Below are 19,934 nucleotides of genomic sequence, written 5' to 3'. Positions count from 1 at the left end.
TGTTTGGTTTGGTTTTTTTTTTTCAGATCCCATTAGTAGTTGTGTCCATTTTGCCTTTTAAATTGTAGTTTTATGGAGAACCTGAGGAGGAATTTGGGAAACAAGTGTATGCCCTGTGTGTTATTCTGCATCTGAAGAAGTTGAAGGACCACAAGTTGTTTCGTGAGACATGTTTAAGCAGAAATTGCAGTTTGAATAAGTAAAATAGTATCACATGCATATCGTGGTCCTGGTCATAGAGGTTTTATCACAATTGATGTAGATGGTTGCTGATAGTTGTAAGCCTCTCAGTGACTTGCTATCAACCTCTGAATTGCAAAACCCAACTGCTGCTTTCAAAGATACCTTGCCATCATAGCAACCAACTGGCTTGCATGTATAGCTGGGTAGCCAACCCACTGTTGGACTTAATTATATTTAGTGGCCTTGGCAGCACGTATTCCGTCATTCTGATAACTTTTTGCTACGCTGACATCTAGACTTACACAGTAAAAATACTGGGGAAGGAATGGTTTTCAGAATATGCATGTAACTGAGTAATTTTTGAGCTTTTCTGGCCTGAGCTCAGCGGTTCCAAGCTCAGCAGTCTAAAGGCATGGAATAGCTCCAAACAAAACTTAAAACCTGATGTAACATGAAATCAACTCTATTCTGGCTGCTTTCTCCCACTGTTCTAAAAAACTCTCCCTTAAGTGAGAGAAACAAAGTTCATGTCTTAGGTCTGAAACTGTTTCCAGCCCAAGCAGCATCGCCTTTTTTCCTAGTGCCTGTTCCTATTTAGCAAAGACTTCATTTCCTTCCAGTGTGTAGTAGACAACTTAATTACTCTTGTACACCTTCAGGCAGAGACACTGAAGACAAATGAAGGGGGAAAAAAATGACTACAGAATAATATGTGGTTTTGCCACAGTACACCGATTGCTTAAGACTGTATTTAGAACCTCTGTCTTATGCTACTTAAGCACCCAAGTTTGGTGACTTTGCTCACTCAGATTGCTTTGTGTAGTGCTTTGTGTTTTGTTGAGGAAGAGCACCCTTAAAGAGGTTGAGACAATTAAAATATGAAAAACCTTTTTGGATCAGCAGATGTTATTGGTCTTGTCGGAAACTTTGGCTCTTCAAACTTACCTTGCTAAATGAGGGCAAAAAATCACCAAGGACTTGATGTCAAGCTGTTCCTCAAGATGCTAAACTGGCCAAAATGGTGTTTGAAGGCAGAAGAGATGGTGTGTGACAGGGTAGCTTGCAGAGCTAATGTAACTTTAATGTCACTAGTTTGAGAGCTTTACATGAGTGCTTTAAAGACTCGGTTCAGTTTGACCTCAGTGTGTTGCTAAGCTAGATTTCTCAGTGAGGGTATTGATGAAGTAGACCTTTTTCCTCTGCAGACTGGCTCTCAGCAGTGCTACAACTGAAGAATGAGCTGCAGAGATAAGAATGTCAAAGGTGTAGGTCCATCACCATGAGTAGATCTTAGGCACCCTAAGGTAGAAAGTCTTACAATAAAGAATTAAAGGTGAAAGTCAGTGTAGAAAAAACTTACTCTCTGTTCTGATAAAGTAATGATGTTTAAAAAATGCTAGTTGAGTAAATGTACACTTTTATGTGCAATACAATACTCGGGGCCAAGATATCAAGTAGATAACAAATTAGTGAACTGACTGGTCTTATAAAAGAAAACAAACAAACCAAAGTCCATAATAAAGTATTAGTGGGCTGGAGAAGTTATGCAGAAATATAAGGCTGCTGGATTAGAGGGGGAAAAGAAACCAAGTAGAAATACTGTTTTGGAAAGAAGTTAGTCAAATAAATGTCAGTTGTGATGTAGAAGGGACTGACAATTCCCAGTGTCATGCTGTTGCCAAGGAATTAGTGAATTTAATGGTAAGTGGAAATAATACTGTTTGCGTTGTAATCCTGCCAGTTTCATCCAGACCTCCTGTGTACAATGGCAGAAGAAAATTAGTTCTAAACCTAACAGGCAGTTGAAAAAGGTTTATGGAGTATTTAAAACCACAGAGAAACTTTGAGGCCTGGTAAGTTAAAGCAATAGGATTTAAAGCTCTTGTTTTTCTTGATGCTTTGTTATTTTCTTTTTCTATAGAGAAGTACAAGGACTTGAGCAACAAGAGATCTGTCCATGTGAATGTAAGGTGAATCTAGTGTAAGTAGGGTTAATTTAGGTATTGGTCATGAATCAGTAAAAGGGCTAGCACGGATGTGCCTTAGTTGAGGCTTCCTGGGTAACTGTACATCTACTGCTTGTAACTCAAGTCTTATTCATGCTATAATAAGATATATGGGTAGGATGACCAGTGTGCGGTGACCCTTTGACATGCAGACTGAATGCACACACTTTATCTACTCTGATTATTTAAAGGGGATGGGGGGAAACCAGTGCTGCCTTTTGAGCTCTTATATCGTGGAAGCAGGTCTGAATCTTCGTGGGACTGAGTGGCTTCCTTTCCCAGGCTAAGCATTGATCCCAACATCTTTGCCATTTGATCAAAATAGAGCATAATGTTTCTACTGGTGATGAAGCAGGTTCTTTAATGCTTTCCCAAGCTTCTTCATGTGTCCCCTACCACCATCACTGTGATCTAGGGAGGTCTGTACAGCAACTGAAGTTACAATTTTGGGGAGAATAAAAGACCAGCCAAAAGTCCACCAAACCTCCAAACCCCATTCTTTGAGTTATCTTTTTTCCAGGTTGAGAAAGTAAAACTTTGCCATTGTGAGAAGTGAGATGCCAGTGGCCCCTTGTAATAAGGGGTTCATTCTCTAGATACTTATCTTAATCAATGTGTGAAACCTCTAGACTGTAGAAATGAGTAGCTGGGGTTTTGCTGGTTTTGCTTCAGTAGTTGGGATAAAGTAGCACTGGATAGACTATAGAAAGAAGAATGATAATAGCAGCTGATTTTCACTTTTTAGTATGTGGCTATTTGGTTATCTTATAGTGGGTGCATAGCCTAGGAATCATAATTTATGGGAATGTGACAGCAGAAGCCCACCCGTTTCTGGAGTATAAAACAACTGAAGCACCAAACCACATTGGACTGGGAATAAGTTTCTTATGAAATGGAGTAGTTTTGAATAGTTCAGGTTTGTGTCTTTCTGACAAGCATAAAATGAGGAATTATACAACTGAAAGTGGCCAATCTCACAAATTTCAGATACCACTTGAGAAGGCAAAGGGGAGGAATTTTTCCTAATAGTGAAGAAAAGTAAACTTTCAGAAGAAAATTATCTTGGGAAAAATTAGGCTTTTAAATGAGTTTATATTCTGTTCTCAGGCTACTGTTACTTAATGCTTTAAAAGAGCATGTCTTCAAGTGTGGTAAGTGAAGCAGCATACCAAGTGTTCTGCTTTGCATCTGAAGATCTCTGCTGCCTTAGTTAAGACTTGCTACCTTATACATCCCTTTGCAGAGGGGTAAAGGAAAAATTCTGGAATAGTATACTTCCGTTGGGCTTTTCTGTTTGCTTGTTAATTTTTAATTAAAGCAGTAAGGCAAATGAGACTTTATTTCCAGTGACGTGATTTGGGTTTATAAGTTCTGGCTTGAAAAAGTAGTGAAAGCTGCTGTTCTTAACTGATTTCACTGTGATGCAGGTCTTGGGTGCAGGGAGATGCCGTGAAAAATCGTATCATTGTGCCTGTAAAACAACATGAATTGGCGTGCATACTTGTGCATCTTGTAATACTGCAGAAGCTATTGAAAAGGTTACTAGTGATTTGAAGGGAGCAAGGCAGTAGTGTTTGTATTTAATCAGGGAAAACAAATTGTGGGTCAAATTACTATGTAATATCAAGTTCTTCACAGTAGGTTATAAAGGCTTTTTTCAATTGATAGAACGGATATGTACATCAGATTAAATATTGAAGGTCATTGCAGAAAGGTGTAGTTGTTGCTAGCAGGGAATAGAATATTCAAGGAAGCTCTGTTAGAGATGTTTTGTATCTAGAAGAATAAGTGTAGAAGTTTGTAGGAAAGCCCTGCTGTTGGTGGATTTGCAGTAAGGTCACTAACGCATCACAGAGGGTAGGGGTTCAGGGAAACAAAGCAGAAAATAATCCACACTTGGGATCTGTTCAAGCAACCTTCAGTTTGGTAATGAGGTATATTCTTTAAGCGCTTCCAGGCGTAGAACAGAAAACGCTGATTTTTGTAAGGTTATTCATGTAGGAGTTGCCTTTCCTTTGAGCGAGCAAATAATAAATGCTTTACTCAGACGTGAGCAATGATCAGAGACTGAGCAGAAAACAACCAAAAACTGATTCTGGCACTGAATTCACTCAAGCTGTGAAGGTATTTGCTACCCAGTTACCTCTTGAAGGTATAGGTGGTTGAATTACCTTCCCAGGTACTGTGAACTCTACTGCATTTTGAGATTTCAGCTTCTTGGGGAAAAAATCCATCAACTACATTTCTCCTTACATATATGCTACTGAAAGCCACAGAAATTGCAGGGGTTGTGTGATTTGTAATTGGTGAGGGCTCGTCCACCGAGGTGGACTCTAAAGCATTGTAGTTTGTAGTGATGATTTCATTTCAGAGGATTCAGCCTTATTGCTTTGAAAGGCAAGGATCATGTAATAGGGTGGTACGCTACTGGGGAGCACGTATCTTCTGATACTGATTATAGAAATGGGCCATCCTTGGTTTGTATCTGGAGCACCACAGGGTATTTCTGACTTAGGCTGCAACTGGTAGATGGCTTGCACAGGGCTGAAACAGATTTCTTATTTAAGCAGGAATCTTCATTTAAAAAAGCTTTTCATTCTGTGGCCCTCAACAGCAGGCTTGTACATCAGGAATCCAACTTCATTTGAGAAGTAACTGTGTTTTCTAAGCCCTCAGAATTTACAAGGGTGAGCAACGGATTTACAGGGGGGTCAGATCCTCCTCTTGAGTCTTGGACATAGTATTAAGTTAAAATTTCTTGCTTCTCTAGGGATTCATTTACAAGAATATATATAGAGAGACAGGATTATATGTATATATAGCAAAATTATTTGTATATCAAAACCATACAAATGTTATGATGTGTGTCTAATCTGTATGCTTATTTGTACGTATTTGATTTTATATATGTGTATATATAATATTTTGGTAGAGGTTAAATGTCCTTTTCAGCATGGAATCAATTTATATTGTTGTACTGATCAGCAGGAGCTTAAATTCTTAATGGCAGGTGTTCCTCGTTTCAGTGTTTTAACTTTGAAATGACCCAAACCTAGTAGTATAGATTAATACTTAAAGTGTAATGCTGTCAGTGCATTAAGTGTAGTGAATGAGCAGCATGAAACTTTAATGTGGACAAAGGTGAACTGTACCAGAAGGCCAAAGCTTTCTAGAGTTATCTCTGGTATATGATGTAATCTTATTTCTAGGATGTCTGATTAGAGTGGACTTCTGAAAATGGATTTGTTTTATGTAAGATGTGGAGTCTTGTTTAAACTTACTGTTTTTCCCCTCCCTAGTTGAACCTGTTGTGAGCTTAACGAAAGGACCAAACCCTCTAATAGATGGTGCAAATAGGACAGTAGCAGCCACTTGTACAGCAGCCACTGGGAAACCTGCGGCAGAGATTGACTGGGAAGGAGGTCTTGGTGACATGGAATCCAGCTCCACTTTGTTTCCAAATGAAACTGTGACAGTTGTCAGTCAGTACATGATTGTCCCTACACGGTTTGCGAGAGGAAGACGTATAACTTGTGTTGTGAGGCACCCTGCTTTGGAAAAGGAGATAAGATACCCACAAGTGTTGGACATACAATGTAAGTATTCTCTGAGGTAATTACTGCTTCGTATATATCCTGTAACCACCCTCTTGATTGCTGTATGCCTTCCACAGAAGAAGATGAGCACTTAGTATAAGGAAGGAAAAAGGAAAATTAAGCTGTGTAGGAAGACAGGTCATAAGGGGTAGGTCAGGTAGGAGTAGAAACCTAGGATGTCTATTAAAAAGTAGCTAAAAAGGTAGGCACAAAGCTGGAATACCATTGTTTCTACTGTTTAATTTGGATATTGGCAGAAGGGTAAACAGAATTCACAGTTATGTTTAACACTGAAAAGATTACAGACAAAATAACAAACTAAGTTACCTGTAAACTGCTCATAATGCAGTTTATGCCTTATGGTTTGAGCAGTACTAATGAAGATTGATGTTTGCGGTAAGTTGAGAGTAGGTCTTATGGGGATCAGTAAATTTTCAAATTGCTAAGGTTTTTTCCACTCTAATTTGCATTAGGAAACATGAACATTATGTATAATGTCCTAACACTTGTTGTTCAGCTTTAGATTGCTTATGTAACTGAAACCTGTGCCAGGCTTGTTTAACAAATTTGTGGCTTTAAAACGCATGAATACAAAGTTAGGTGGCTTACAATGCTGCATAGCTAAAACCAGTTAAGATAAATAAGCTTTAAGCCATTGATCTGGTTTTTGTTAGACAATGCGTATGTGACCAAAATGACCTATTAATAAATTCTTCCTTCTTGGTCTCTGGTCTCAGCTGTGTGCTGCTTTAAAATCCTCAACTCACAGAAGTCTGTCATTTCAATTAGAAGAAATGTAGTGGCTGGAAAAGAATTAACTTTGCTATTTTGGTTTGACTAGAATATCGTGTGCGTTTGGGTTTTTTCTCTTTGTTAAATCATCACTTACTTGGGCATAAAATAGTGAGTAGTGCTGATTGAGTAGTCAGTGTTGAAATGAAGTTGTGGGTTGATGTGCCGTTGATACAGAAACAGAAGCAAAGATTGTTTGTTCCCATTGTTGTCTCAAACTGCGTAAGAGAATCAAGTTCCATGTTTAAAGTGAAATGAGGGGGTAAGTTGATCTTAAACTTACTTGGAACTGAGTGCTAAGGCATGTTTCAGAACTTCTGACAGTTGTATAGTCAGCAGCAAAGCAGCAAGAAGCAGAGATTATATGTCTTTGTTCTACAGTCTTCCTTCAGTCCCTCTCTTATCCTTACAGATTTTACAACTACTCTATCTCTGCCTAGCAGATTATACTAAATCACTCTGGTAGTTCTGTTCTCTGGGTTCTGAGTCATGGAATATTTCAGCTAGGTCTCTCAGGCTTATCCAAAGTGGCTTCCTTGCTTTTTAGGGCCATAACATAATTCTACATTATGATGCCAGTGGGTGACTGTTAACCTTTTTAACTGGCATCTGTGAACTCTTTGATTTCCTGATTACCTGCTTTCTCAAAATGCTGACTCTGATCATTGGCTGCATCTTGTTAGGGAGAAGTAGCTCTAAATTACCACTCCTCATGTCCAAACAAAACCCACATTAAACTGATTCTTCTGAAGTCCTCTCACTTCCCCAAAGTATTTTATGTTTGTAGAAAACACAGTTGGGACAGTTGCACAGATTGAAACAGCTTATGGTTCCCTATCTGTTCCACTGCTGCATATTGTACTGGAGTTTGGAACAGTGTTGGTGTTTTGTTGTTGGCTTTCAGATTAAAAAACAAACTAAAGAAAACCCCGAAAACAACCAACAAGAACAAAAAGACCGCAACACCACCACAAAAAATAAGCCCCAACCAGCAAAATGACCAACCCAAAAACCATCTTCTGCTCCACTGAGCTGAGCGTAACACCCAGTTCATGTTTAACCAAAACGTTGTGATTGTTGATAGGTTAAACCTTTTATTTTGTCAGATGCCCCAGAAGTTTCAGTAACTGGCTATGATGGAAACTGGTTCATTGGAAGAGAGAACGTTCAGCTCAGATGTAATGCTGATGCAAATCCATTACCTATGGAATTTATGTGGACCAGGTAAGTATTTATAAAAAGGGGCTTGGCACATGATTGAAGTGATACAATCTTTTAGCTTAAACACCTGTTTTGAAATCAAAAAGTATATGACTTGTATTGGGTTGTATATGACTTGTATTGGGTTGTATATGACTTGTATTGGGTTGTATATGACTTGTATTGGGTTGTAGTGGTGTTATCCAGCCTTTTAAAAGGATGCAAGATGTGTATGTATGGAAATAGGTGAGTGGGTATCTTGTAAATATACAAGCCTGAACAGTTTGTTGTTACTGTCAGTATGAAGTCTTCTGTAGCTACTTAATAAAATGTTCTTCTTGCAGTATAGAGTGCAGCACCCAATAAATCTAGTGGGAATCCAGCTATTATTAATTATTTTTAATTATTAAAGTAGATTGTAAACACTTCAGTAGACTTACTTGTATCTGTGTTTTAAAATCTGGAAATTACAGTTGAGATGGCAAATACTGCTTACTGAATTATAGTACTGTCATGTCTTTTGAAACCGCTCAAGCTGTTACCAAGGCAGATAAATGCATTGCTTTGCATAGTGATGGAAGCGAGGTTTAGGAAACTAACTTGAATAAGAGCTGCATTTCATGCATATATGGATTGAGGGGGTCCTACTCTTAAATTTACTGCTTTGCTTCTGCAGCCATGGATGCAATTTGGGCAAGAGACAGAAGAAGACAATAAAAGCAGGCTTAGATCAGAATCTGTCCTGTGAAGAAGAAAAAAAAAATGAAATAAACCCAGCTATTTTAAATTGATGTGTTGCATGTAGAAACACAAGAAATAACTTTCCTAAGGACAGTTAAGCTATGTTGCGGTCTTTCTGTTGATAAAAATCACAGGAATATTTACTGATGTGAAGCTGTAAATTAAGTTCTCTACCTTCTCAGTTTAGCATATGGGACCGGTAGTGGCAATACAGTTTAAAAACATTGTATTGATAAATATGGGATTGCTTAATGGTAATTTCCCAGGAAAACCAAACAACTGGCTCCATCATAAAAGCAGCCACTGAAATCTTAAATCATTGCAGTTACCTCTAGTCAGAATGGCATGGCTGTGCTAAAGTAGGTTTAGTAAGCTTTACCTGTGTGCTACAGTAGGTGGCCATCCCCATTCTGTCCTTAGCTCAAAATCCATGTGATGAGAGATCTCTACACATAATAATTCCTAGCTGTTAATAGATACTTAAATAAAAGCAAAATGGGATGCAGTGGCATGAAATTACATAGGTGTTTAATGGGCAGTTGGCAGGTCTGTTAAAATAGTTCCAATGCCTTAGCCCATCCCCTTTCTCTGTTAATGCAGTTGTTACTGCAATCACATGCAGAATGCTATAGGAAAATTAGACTTCCCCAAGTACATGATCAAGCATCAAATATATGACCAGATTTGGTTTCACTGATATAATATAGGTGAGAAATTATGGGGACTGAGAAAAGGCAGGTTGAGAGGGAAGAAACTGCTTGAATTTAGGCTTAGAAATCGTGGTCAGTGTCCTGTAAATTAAGCGTATACAGACAGAAGTTGTAGAAGGGTTGTGGAATAGCAGGTTGGAAGGGTACCTCAAGAGTCATCTGGTCTAACCTCTTTCTTATTTGCAAAAACAGTCTAGACAAGATTACCCAGCGCCCTGTACAGATGAACCTTAAAAGTATCTAACCTGGGTGAAACCACTGTTTCCCTAGAGAGGAACTGTTCCAGTGGTTGGATCTTCTCACTGTGAAAAATGTTCCCCTTGTGTCCAACTGGAATGTCCCCAGTAGTACCCATTAGCCCTTGTCTTTTCCATGTGTCTCCTTGTTCACTCATATCGAGCTTGCTGTCTACCAGGACCCCCGCCTCTCTTTTGAGGTAGGAGTGAGCTGAAGTTAGCTCTTCTAAAATCTTCACCTTGGTACTATCCAGCTGGCTCCCAAACTCCACAGCATTGTGATCACCATAGTCAGGGTTATCACTAGCCCAGATACTACAAAGTAAGTTTTCTTTACTTGTGAGTAGCAGGTCCAAGCAAGGGCCTCATTCCTGGTTGGCACATCTAATGCCTACATGAGGAACAGTTCTCCCTGCCTATTCATTGTGAAAGCTAAACTGGATGCAAAAGAGCAGGCATATAATTGACAGCACAGTCTAAGTACTGCTTAGTTTGACCGTTACTTCTAGAGCTTGAGTTGGGTTGTCCAAGTTCTTTGAGATACTGGTTTCTGAACTGCAGTAGTGCTCATTTGTAGACTTTGTATTTTTGCTGTTATCAGCAGATTTGACGCTGAAAGGATTTGGCACAAATGTGATGCCGTATGTTCAGGTGGACACTGAGAATATCCAATGAAAGGCCACTGACTGCTGGAGCAGAGCAAAAAGTTCACTCTCTAGGCTACTGCAAATACTTTAAACTAGTTAAACTTTCAACTGGGAATCTTTATGACTGAATATAACTGTTGTGTTTTAGGTTGGATGGACAGTGGCCTGAGGGATTGCTAACTGTTAACAATACTCTGCAGTTCATCAGCCCATTGACTTACAACTACAGTGGGACTTACATCTGTAAGGTGACTAATGCCCTTGGTCAAAGAAGCGATCAGAAGACCATCTACATATTAGGTAAGTCTTACTTTCTAGCAAAGACACTATGTTAACTTGGAATTGTTTTGGCCAGTGGCTGAAACAGCAAACTGAAGAGCCAGTTGGTGTATAAAATATTTATGCCTTTAAGTTGCACGAAAAGCTATTGAAAAAATGGATTGGAGGTGTAGTAAAATTTGGGATTAAACTGACTCTTCCATAGCAGCAACACAACAGTGGAAATCCTGAAGGTTGAGGTAGTTCCCATAGTGTTTCAAAGATTACTGCTTTCTCTTGGTATGTGAATTTTGTGGGTTTTTTTCCCAGGGTTAACCTGTGTTTGGCAATGCATGCTGACCTGGATAAACAGTAACTTGTCTGTAATAAATTGCAAACACAGATGTTAGTGGGAGGGGAGCAGCTACAGTTAGAAAAAGTCAGAGGCTCTGCACTAGGGAGGTTATTTGCTTATTGCTTATTTATTATGGCTGTTTTCTCAACGTGTGTATCGTGCTCCAGTTACTCATTGTCTCCTTTTCTTGGGATGCAGATATCTATATTTAAGCATAAAATTCAGTATCTCATGCAGATGGCATGCTGGTTTACTTGGTGTAAAATGTCAAATCTGTGTGTCTGTTTGGCACCACTGCTGCTGGAAAACATCCACATGTCTATTAACACAGTGTAATTAATGTGTTACTGTGACACCTTCTTTGTGAAAGAACGGCCATGACTTAGGATATATTTGAATAGTGCTGCACAAGTGTGAAGTAGCTCTCTGGATTTCATAATGGATTAGCTAAATTAGCTGATACCTAGCTTGATCAGTAAGTGCTAATATATTATCATTTCTTAAGGAGGATAAAAAACATGGCAAGTAAAACTTCATTCTGCTGTATGGTATTGCTGCTCTTCAGTAAGTTCTTTACATCAGTTATTCCACAATGTGAATTGTTAAGAGTATGTGTTGGCCAGTTACAGGATACAAACATGTGACTTCTTTGTAAGAGCTTAAGCTAAATATGAGCACTTGAGAGCTGAAATGAGAATGAAGACTTAAGACTAAAACTGAAAGTTCAGGATGTCTGGAGCCACATCTGTCAGAACTCACATTCGATAGGTTTATTTGCATCTTTAGAAACAGAAGATGGCATTTCAGTCAGACTGACATAACTACACTGCAAGCCATTGTGGAAAACTCATTAGTTATAATTAACTGACTACTTAATGAGCTAGTTAACTGGGAACTTCTAAATAGTTTGAGACAGTGGAATTATTTGTAACCAATCATGTAAAATTCCTGCAATTAAGACTGTTACGTGCTGCAAATTAATAAGAAAGTCATATGGTTTAGTGAGAGGTGTCCCTGCCCATGGCAGGGGGGTTGGAACTGGACTATCTTAAGGTCCTTTCCAACCCTAAGTATTCTGTGATTTTATAAGTTGCTTTTGGGTGCTTGGTTCTAATGCTTCCTTTCTGGAGAATTCATGGCTGTGTAAGAGTCACAAAACATTCAAAAAGGCTGTCGTGTGGTAAGAAGTATCAAGAAGTAAAAATTAATATGATATCATCATGAAATAAGTTGAAAATTTCCTGGAACATAACATTTAAATACACTTACTCAGAAAGTAACGCTACAGTTTATAGCTCTGTTCTCAGTGCTATCCCAACTATCCTAATATAAGGATATATCCTTATATAATATTATATCCTAATATGTTTTTTCAAGTCCACCACTTCTCAAGTTGTCAGGTCTATGAATATGATCTGCTGCTAGAAGAGCATGTAACTCATGCTTTTTATGACTGTCATGCATGATAATATGAGGCTATCATTTGAGTTACGCTGTTGACTAACAGACTTAAATGAACTAACAGTGGAATCATATATGATGCTTCCTAAAATGAATCAAGTTCTTGAAAAAGCAGAATAGCCATACATGCTATTCGAGCTCTGGTGATGGCTTATGTTCTGTGGCAAGTGCAAGGTAACTCACTGCAGAAATAGTTATGGTGCAGTAGCTGATCTTTGGCATGGACTGGTGGATACTGTTTGTGTGCTGCTTTTCAGTTGCTCAGCAACTTTGTTTTGCTGCTTCATTGCAAATAGCAAAACTTAGCTGTTTTTAGGGAGTGCCAGAACTGGACCTGAGCTGGCAGGTTAAGAAGTAGAGCTATATTTGCACAGGGACATATCTACATGTCATGCATATGCAGGCAGATGCCTTTTACTTACTAAAATAAGTACTGCAAAGCCAACTCACTTTTGGGTTATATGTAATTGATAGTAGGTCCTTGTCTTGTAGAAGGCAGAGGAAGGGATGTGGGGCTTGAAGTCTGCATCTTAAATTGTGTGGCTTCGTTTTGTTTGTTAAAATGGGAAGAGCTAGAGTTTGTATGGTTTCAGAAGCCATGCTAGACTTTGACTGTATTAATACATACCTTGCCAATGCTCCTTCCCTTCCAAACCTCTTGTTTCTTCTCCTTCTGTAATGCTTTTGTGACAGATTTTACCCAAAAGAGATGTGTGACAGTATTGATTTTTCATCCGTATTGCAGAGCTGGTCACGTTATCCCTGAAATAATTCCTAGCAAGCTAAATGAAAAATGGTTTGTAATGTAAAAATACTGTATTCTCTAGTGGATTTTTACAATGATGTGTGCTTCTTGATACTAAAACAGGACTTAACCTAAAATTTTGAAGCTAGTGGTCTGGTTCTAGGGATGATCCATCCATCTCCTTGCCCATTTGTCTTTCTGACGCATGGCTTCTTGTTGGCATTGAATTCCCATGGATGCGAAGATGGGTCCTGGATATATGAATGAGGTTATACTGCAGGGAGATCGAGGCGGATAGATGTAGTGCCTGGGGACATGAGACACATCATGTGGTCAGGTATCTCTACTAAACTTCATTGTAGAAACTCATCTGCCCAAGATAAGCTGTTTGTATTGCAAGAACTGGAAAACTGCACTGAAAATAGTCATTTAAGGAAAAAGTAAAAATACCAGACTGAAGCTGTTGAAAGGTACCGGCTTTCATGGGGAGTGTGGAAAATAAGTTTTCCTTAAGTTAAATAAGTTGAAGTTTTCCTTCTATTGCTTAAGTGCTTTGTTTGAGAAGAAATTAGAGGTTCATGTGAAGTAAAGAGCAAATCTTGCTTCTCTTGGTAGAAAACTATAACGGGCTTTGCAACAAACTCATCATCTCTTTATATATGGAGGGAACTGATGGGTTTACTCTTTCATACCAGCAAATAGGTCTTTGCTTTCTTTGGTTGTGTCTCCTATTCCTATTTAAATGAGGTTGGTAGCCATGTAATAGCAGATAAAAATTGTTGTGGGTCTTCACTTGCTCTCATCATTACTACAGGGTATATGTAATAAGGATTTGAGCATGGTAAGGGACAGAAATGGAAATCAAGAAGCTTTTAACCTAAAGTCAGATTTTTTCAGCATTTCTGCCACTTTAGGCTCCTTGGCCTGCATGGGTACTTCAGTGTGTTGTTCTGGTTTGTGCAGCAGCACAAAACTATATTAGTGAAAAAGATGACAGCTGTTAAGCACTATATCATAAGAAGAAAGGTGAAGAAAATAGTTGGAAACTGAGGTTTTTGAGCAACTTAATATCGAAATGATGTGCCTGATATTTTGTGCAGAATGTTCAGAATTCACGTATTGGTGATGATGTGAAATGTTATAAATAGTTTGTTGAACAGACAAGAGTGGCATTTCCATAGTTTGGAGGTAATAATTGAGATGTGATTTGCAAGCAAAATGTCATGGAGTAGAGGTAAGGAACTCTGCCTCTTCAGGTCTTGATGTTTTCTGTTTGGGAAACTTGCTTGGTGCAGGGAGTTAAAAGATGGGGGGGGGAAGGACACCACCAAACACTAAAATAAAGGAACCAAATGCCAGCACCACAACAAATTGACTCCATTGAGAAAGTTCAGAAGCTAACTTCACATGAGTTGGGTTGTAATTGGCTGTATAAACAAGGAGGGGCAGTTTTGGTTTGGTCACTCTTCCAAGAATAAGAAGTACTGACAAAAATAGGTGGTAGAAGTATTCATGATACAGGAATATATATATATGCAACACTGATACTACATTTGCAATGGATTTGAGCAATGTTCATTAGTGCTTGTAGATAACACAGCTGGACAGCCTGACAATTGGTGGAAGGAGCAAGTTTTGAAGGAAAAGCTTTCTGTAAAACACTGATGTATTAAGTATATTAATAAGAGTGTAATTGCCACTGTGTTTTTCACATATGTGTTTGTTAAACTTGCCAGGATGCAAATAGTGCATACTTGTGAATGGTTGTTTTATACTGTGGATATGGAGGATAGGACTTAAGACCTCATATCAGAGGGAAATAGATGGACAATTACAAAGTAGGTTTAAAAAAACCTAAGTGTATATATGGCCTGGAAGAAAATATTGCTGGTGCTCCCTGAAATTGTATCTTAAGCTAACAAATCCTGTCTAAAGCAAATGCATTTTCAAGGAAAAGGGTATTGAGTTTAACTTCTTGACCTAATGGATTTGTGGGACATGGGAACCCTGGTAAACTTGGATTCCTTAATCTGTACTTCTTCGTTAAATTATTAAACTCACTTTAAATCAGTTTTTACTAAAATCATAATCTGAATTCCTCTTGTTCATTTTGGTAGTGCATCCTCCTTGTTCAGTTTTCTGTCTTCTGTCAAATTAATTTCATTTATGTATAGCTCCCTAACAAATCACCACTTTTACATAGTCAAGTAATATAATTACGTGCTTCAAAAATCTGCGTAAAACTTTACTTATGTCAAGCCTAAAATGTTGTGTTCAGCAGTGAAGTGCAGTCTGATCTGTAGTGATCATGACCATCGCAGCAATTCCATCTGTTGTGAGAGAATTGTTTGTCTGTCTCTGAGTAAGATTAAAAATCGCATTTATGAATCTTTAATGTTGGGATTTGTCCAATAACTGGAAACTTGACCTACCTCCAGTTCTGTTTAATTTTAGTGGTGGTAAATCTAGAGTGCCTCTGCAGTACGGTAGTAGTAGTTCCATGAATCTTGCTTACGGGCATGTAACTAAATAATAAGACATAATGAGCTACTTGGCTCTCCATGTAATGTTCTCTCTAAAAGATTCAAGCTATAACAACATGTTTAGTGTTTGTTCTACTGATTTTAAAATTACATTGGGCAAGGCAAAAAAGCCTCTTTGAGTGCAGCACAGAAGTAGAAACTGGAGTTGCATGTAACACACTGTGATTGACTGGTATAATCTCGGGAGGCTTTCTGTGTCTTCAGCCCTTGGTTTCAATCTTGTCTTCAGTACAGATGCATACATATCCAGTAGACCCTAAAGAGCAAAGGAAAAAGCTGAGTGCTGGAGAAGCTTGGTAGCTGGCAGTCTCTTGTTTACGTGCATAACCTGACATGAAATCAGTTGATGTTTTATATTGACGAATTAATATGGAAACTTATTTGTGCAGGAGAGATTAAATTGCTTTTAGGAGGAATGCATAGAAAAAAATTGACTTCTAATGTTTCAGTGGTTTTCATTTTTAAATCTCAAAAGCTCTTTGCTCAACATAAATGTTACTTTGACATTAATACATGCCATTTTAACTATGCTTCTTTCACTAATCCCCAGGTGAAGCTGAGTAAGTTGTATTAATGCAACAAGTGTTTTTGGAGAGAATAGCTTAAAAATCAGTAGTTCATGTACTGCTGACTGAGCACAAAACTCATAGTTTTTCATTCTTACTCTCAGAGCCCTGAGCAATTTCTGAAGTGGGAATAATTGACCCTGTGGCATAATAAATTATTTTGATTCAGTATTCCTAACTGCTGGCTGGAAAGGTAAAGAACCGCTTGGATTTTTCCTAACAGACAGCTTTGTTCCATGGGCGAGGTAAATAATAAACTACAGTCGACATCTGAGAAGAAAAGCTGCATCTCCTTACTTCGAGGAGGACAAGATGTCTAATTAAAGATAATCTCTTATCTCCCTGTACATCCTATTTTGCTGCAGCATAGCTCAAACCCACAATCTTCTGGCAAGTGTAAGACTTCTGGTAGAGCTGTGAACTTGAGAATGAAAAACTATTCCTGTAGAACATACCCATCAACTGCTTTCTTATAAACCCTTAACTGATTTAGCTTGCATTGACATTCTGTGCCTTTTCTGTGTCTTGTCTACTTCTTTGCTCTTTCCATTAGATCCTCCTACTACTACCACTCGACTGCCCACGGTTCCCTGGCATCCTTCGACTGATGGCATCACAGGTTTAGCAACAGAGCCTAGAATAATAGATTTCCCAACATCAACCTTGCCAGCCATGCAGGAAGACACTTGGGGTACTGTCATCGGTAGTGCGGTGGGTGGGGCGCTCTTCCTCATACTTGTCAGTGTTCTGGTTGGAATTGTCTGCTATAGGAGAAGACGGACGTTCCGTGGTGACTACTTTGCTAAGAACTACATTCCACCATCAGATATGCAGAAAGAGTCTCAAATAGATGTTCTTCAGTCAGATGATGTGGATTCTTACCCTGACAGTATAAAAAAAGAAATAAAGCATCCAATGAACAGCTTAATATCTAAAGATTATTTAGAAGACCCTGAAAAACCAGAGTGGAACAATATAGACAATATAAACAGGTACCAGGAACGTTATGAAAGACCAATGGATTACTATGAAGGTGGAACATTGGGAATGAAGTATATGGGTGGTGAATGTTACGATGACAATGAAGAAGACTTTGTTTCTCACATAGATGGCTCGGTAATATCTCGGAGGGAGTGGTATGTGTAGTAACAACTGCAAACTAAAACGTGTACCTACAGTTCATTTCATTGGGTGATCGCTTTCAGATTGTTTATACTTAACAAGAGGAAGAATAAACTTTTTGAAACTGGGTTGGTTTTTCTTTTTTCCCAAACATTTTTATATTGTGACTTGACACAATGGGAATACTGAATCTGGGGAAAATGTATTTGAGCTGCTTTCTTTCCCGATGCTGTACTACTGTTTGAGTTTTAATGCAGAGTGCTTATATTGGTCTATGTCAGAGGTAAAAAAGGCTAAATTAAAGTTGCCATCCACATTGTTTAAGAATAAAAAAATGGCTGTCTTGGCTCTCTGATTTAAAAAAAGAAGTTTACCTAAGGCAGTGATCAGATATAATCTTCTGGGGGTTTTGCTTCACAGATGAAGTGGATTACTCCAATTTAGATACCATCCATGGTAAACTTAATGCTTCTGTATAGCACATACGTTACCAATTAAAATGAGTTACAGCAGAGTCAAAGCTTTATTTTTAGGTTTTTTTTTTGTGCACAAAAATGAATACCTCTTAGCATTTTAATGAGCCTTCTTGTAACTATGTACTTAAAAGAAGTCATTGCACTGAAACTTAGGAACAGAAATTTGAGGAGTAACTGTGTAAACAGGTCAAAGGCTACTCTTTGAATAAGATGACGAATTATTTTTTTATAGTCTTTGATTTCTAAAGCTTATGCTAGTGTCTGTGCATATACATACAGTAAGGTATTTTGTTAGGCCTGTAATTGGCAGGATGTCAAAAGTCATTCATGAATACAAGACTCTTTGCAAGTACCCAGGGTACAATTGTAGAGACCTTTTTCTGAGGCTTTGTGGGAATCTTACCAGTGAATTTGCAAGCCCAAGAACTGGACACAACTAAGAAGAAAAGTCTAATAGATTTTGGAGCTGGAGGCTATTGTGAATTTGCTTATTTACCCAGGTGCCAATAAGCGGTTGCTAGAATTTTTATTGACCAGAAGTTAAAACAGTGGTTTTACGCTGCTTCCGAATAAGTTACAATGCTTACTTTGAAGAGGGTAACTAGAATTTCAGATGATTAGTAGGGAAGTGGACACTTGCATTGCTACTTCATGTAGTTGAAAACATATTCTCTAATGCTGCAACTATAGAATCTGTGAAATGGGAGTTTATCTGAACTCTGCAGTCTGCACCACAGTGGATTTGTTTTCCCTGCAAATAATTGATACTTACTGAATGATGCATTCTTCTTTAAAATGACACTGTAGGTATTCTGTGTAGGACATCTGAAGTAGTTCTGCTTTGTCTTGAGCAGGTTCACCAAACTAGTTCTGATGACATAGCTTCAGATGAATTACACACCAATGATAAATAATAATTTGGGTAGTACATCCTTCGAAGTGCCATTGTTAGGGGTTTAGCTCGAGGAAAATGAAGCCGACAAGGCTATTAGTATTTGAAGCATGAAAAGGGACAAATCTCTGCTACCTTGGAAATAAAATAGGCTGTATAATTACAGCTGCTTTGTGAGCACTCATGCTGGAAGCTCTTTTCTATCCTCATGATCTTCGGTAGCTTAGGCCATTTAGAGCTTCACAAAAATAATTGTATTGAGCATTGTAGACAATACACTGTGATTGCTTATGACTGCATGTCTTTAAACAAAGAGTGACAACAGCTTTATTTGAAAATCAAATGGAAGAGCATCCCTAAACAACTTAAGTTCATGTTTGGATTAATGGAGTACTGATACATGACTGACCAAAGTCTCAAGAACAATGGCAAATGATATTGTGTGTATCTGGAGTTTGAGGGCAAACGCAAAGAAAGGAGTTAAATTTCTAGCAGAAGGTTCCAATCCAAATTATTTCTGGAATAAAGAGATCATACCTCTCTTCAAATAAAGAATACTTGATGTCTCATCTTTAAAAGATGGTGTTACTTAGAAATAAACAACCATAAACCTGTTCTCCACATGGGATATTTTGCTTTTGTCTCTGTGGATTTTTTTTGTTTTAATTTTTAAAAATTATATATATCTATATTTAATTCCTATGGGTTAAGAAGTTGAAATGTTTTGGAGTTGATAATAGGAATAGGGCTTACGCGTGTTGCAATGTTTTGTACATTATGACTGTTGTAAAAAGAATTGATTGTAAGTACAAATGGCTGTTGTGTGAATAAACTTTTTGTTACCTTCTGGAACATAGGTAGTGTACAGAAATGTTTGACAGATGCGCTCTTAAAGTTGGAGATGCAAAAGCATAATGAAACCAGAGGCTGGGTAGAAGCAACTGAAGTGTTTAAGAGGGACTTGTTAGCGTTTCCCCTTGGAGACCCTAAGCTTATGAAAGACGTGTCTTCAGAAACTATATTCAGAAGTATGGAACTTGAGAGTGATAAATAGGGATAGTTGCTATCTAAACAGCTTCACTTCAAGCACAGCTGATACACTATCTGGGATTAAGAGTCTTCCAAATAAAAGTAAATACAATGGCTGTAACTCTGCTCTTGATCTATCCCCATCTATTTCTAACCAGCTGGTCTATAAATGCTGTGTAGCTGGCACTATGGTGCTCTCTGGCTTTTTTAGCTGGGCATAGGAGGCTGGGTTTCTTCTTCTTCTTTGTTCTTCTAGGAAGACTGATGGTTTTTTGTGACTATATTTTTCCTAAAGTAATTAAGTTAAGTGAATCCTGTAGTAATTGCAGTTTAGTTCCCGTACATTATTACACTTACTGGGATATCGCTATGTTTC

The 19,934-nt window shown here is 38.2% G+C and overlaps 1 protein-coding gene across 4 annotated transcripts in view; it reads left to right on the top strand.

The window, feature by feature from the left end:
- The window catches only part of NECTIN3 (nectin cell adhesion molecule 3), a 61,288-nt gene that overhangs the window by 28,081 nt on the left and 13,273 nt on the right, over positions 1-19,934 (top strand). For 2 of the 4 annotated variants that reach the window (XM_057407407.1, XM_057407410.1), the window contains exons 3-6: positions 5,489-5,785; positions 7,684-7,801; positions 10,260-10,411; positions 16,593-16,730. In XM_057407407.1, coding sequence (XP_057263390.1) covers positions 5,489-5,785; positions 7,684-7,801; positions 10,260-10,411; positions 16,593-16,730 — 705 coding nt within the window. Of the gene's footprint in view, positions 1-5,488; positions 5,786-7,683; positions 7,802-10,259; positions 10,412-16,592; positions 17,289-19,934 lie in introns of those variants that run through there. The other 2 variants (XM_057407408.1, XM_057407411.1) reach the window with 2 other exon arrangements.

This window comes from Pezoporus wallicus, unplaced genomic scaffold (assembly GCF_028554395.1).
Source record: "Pezoporus wallicus isolate ANWC-B61680 ecotype Strahan unplaced genomic scaffold, APGP_CSIRO_Pwel_v1 contig_13817, whole genome shotgun sequence".
Taxonomy (NCBI): Eukaryota; Metazoa; Chordata; class Aves; order Psittaciformes; family Psittacidae; genus Pezoporus; species Pezoporus wallicus.
Note: the sequence above shows the minus strand (reverse complement) of the source record. Positions and strands in the feature narration are given on the sequence as shown.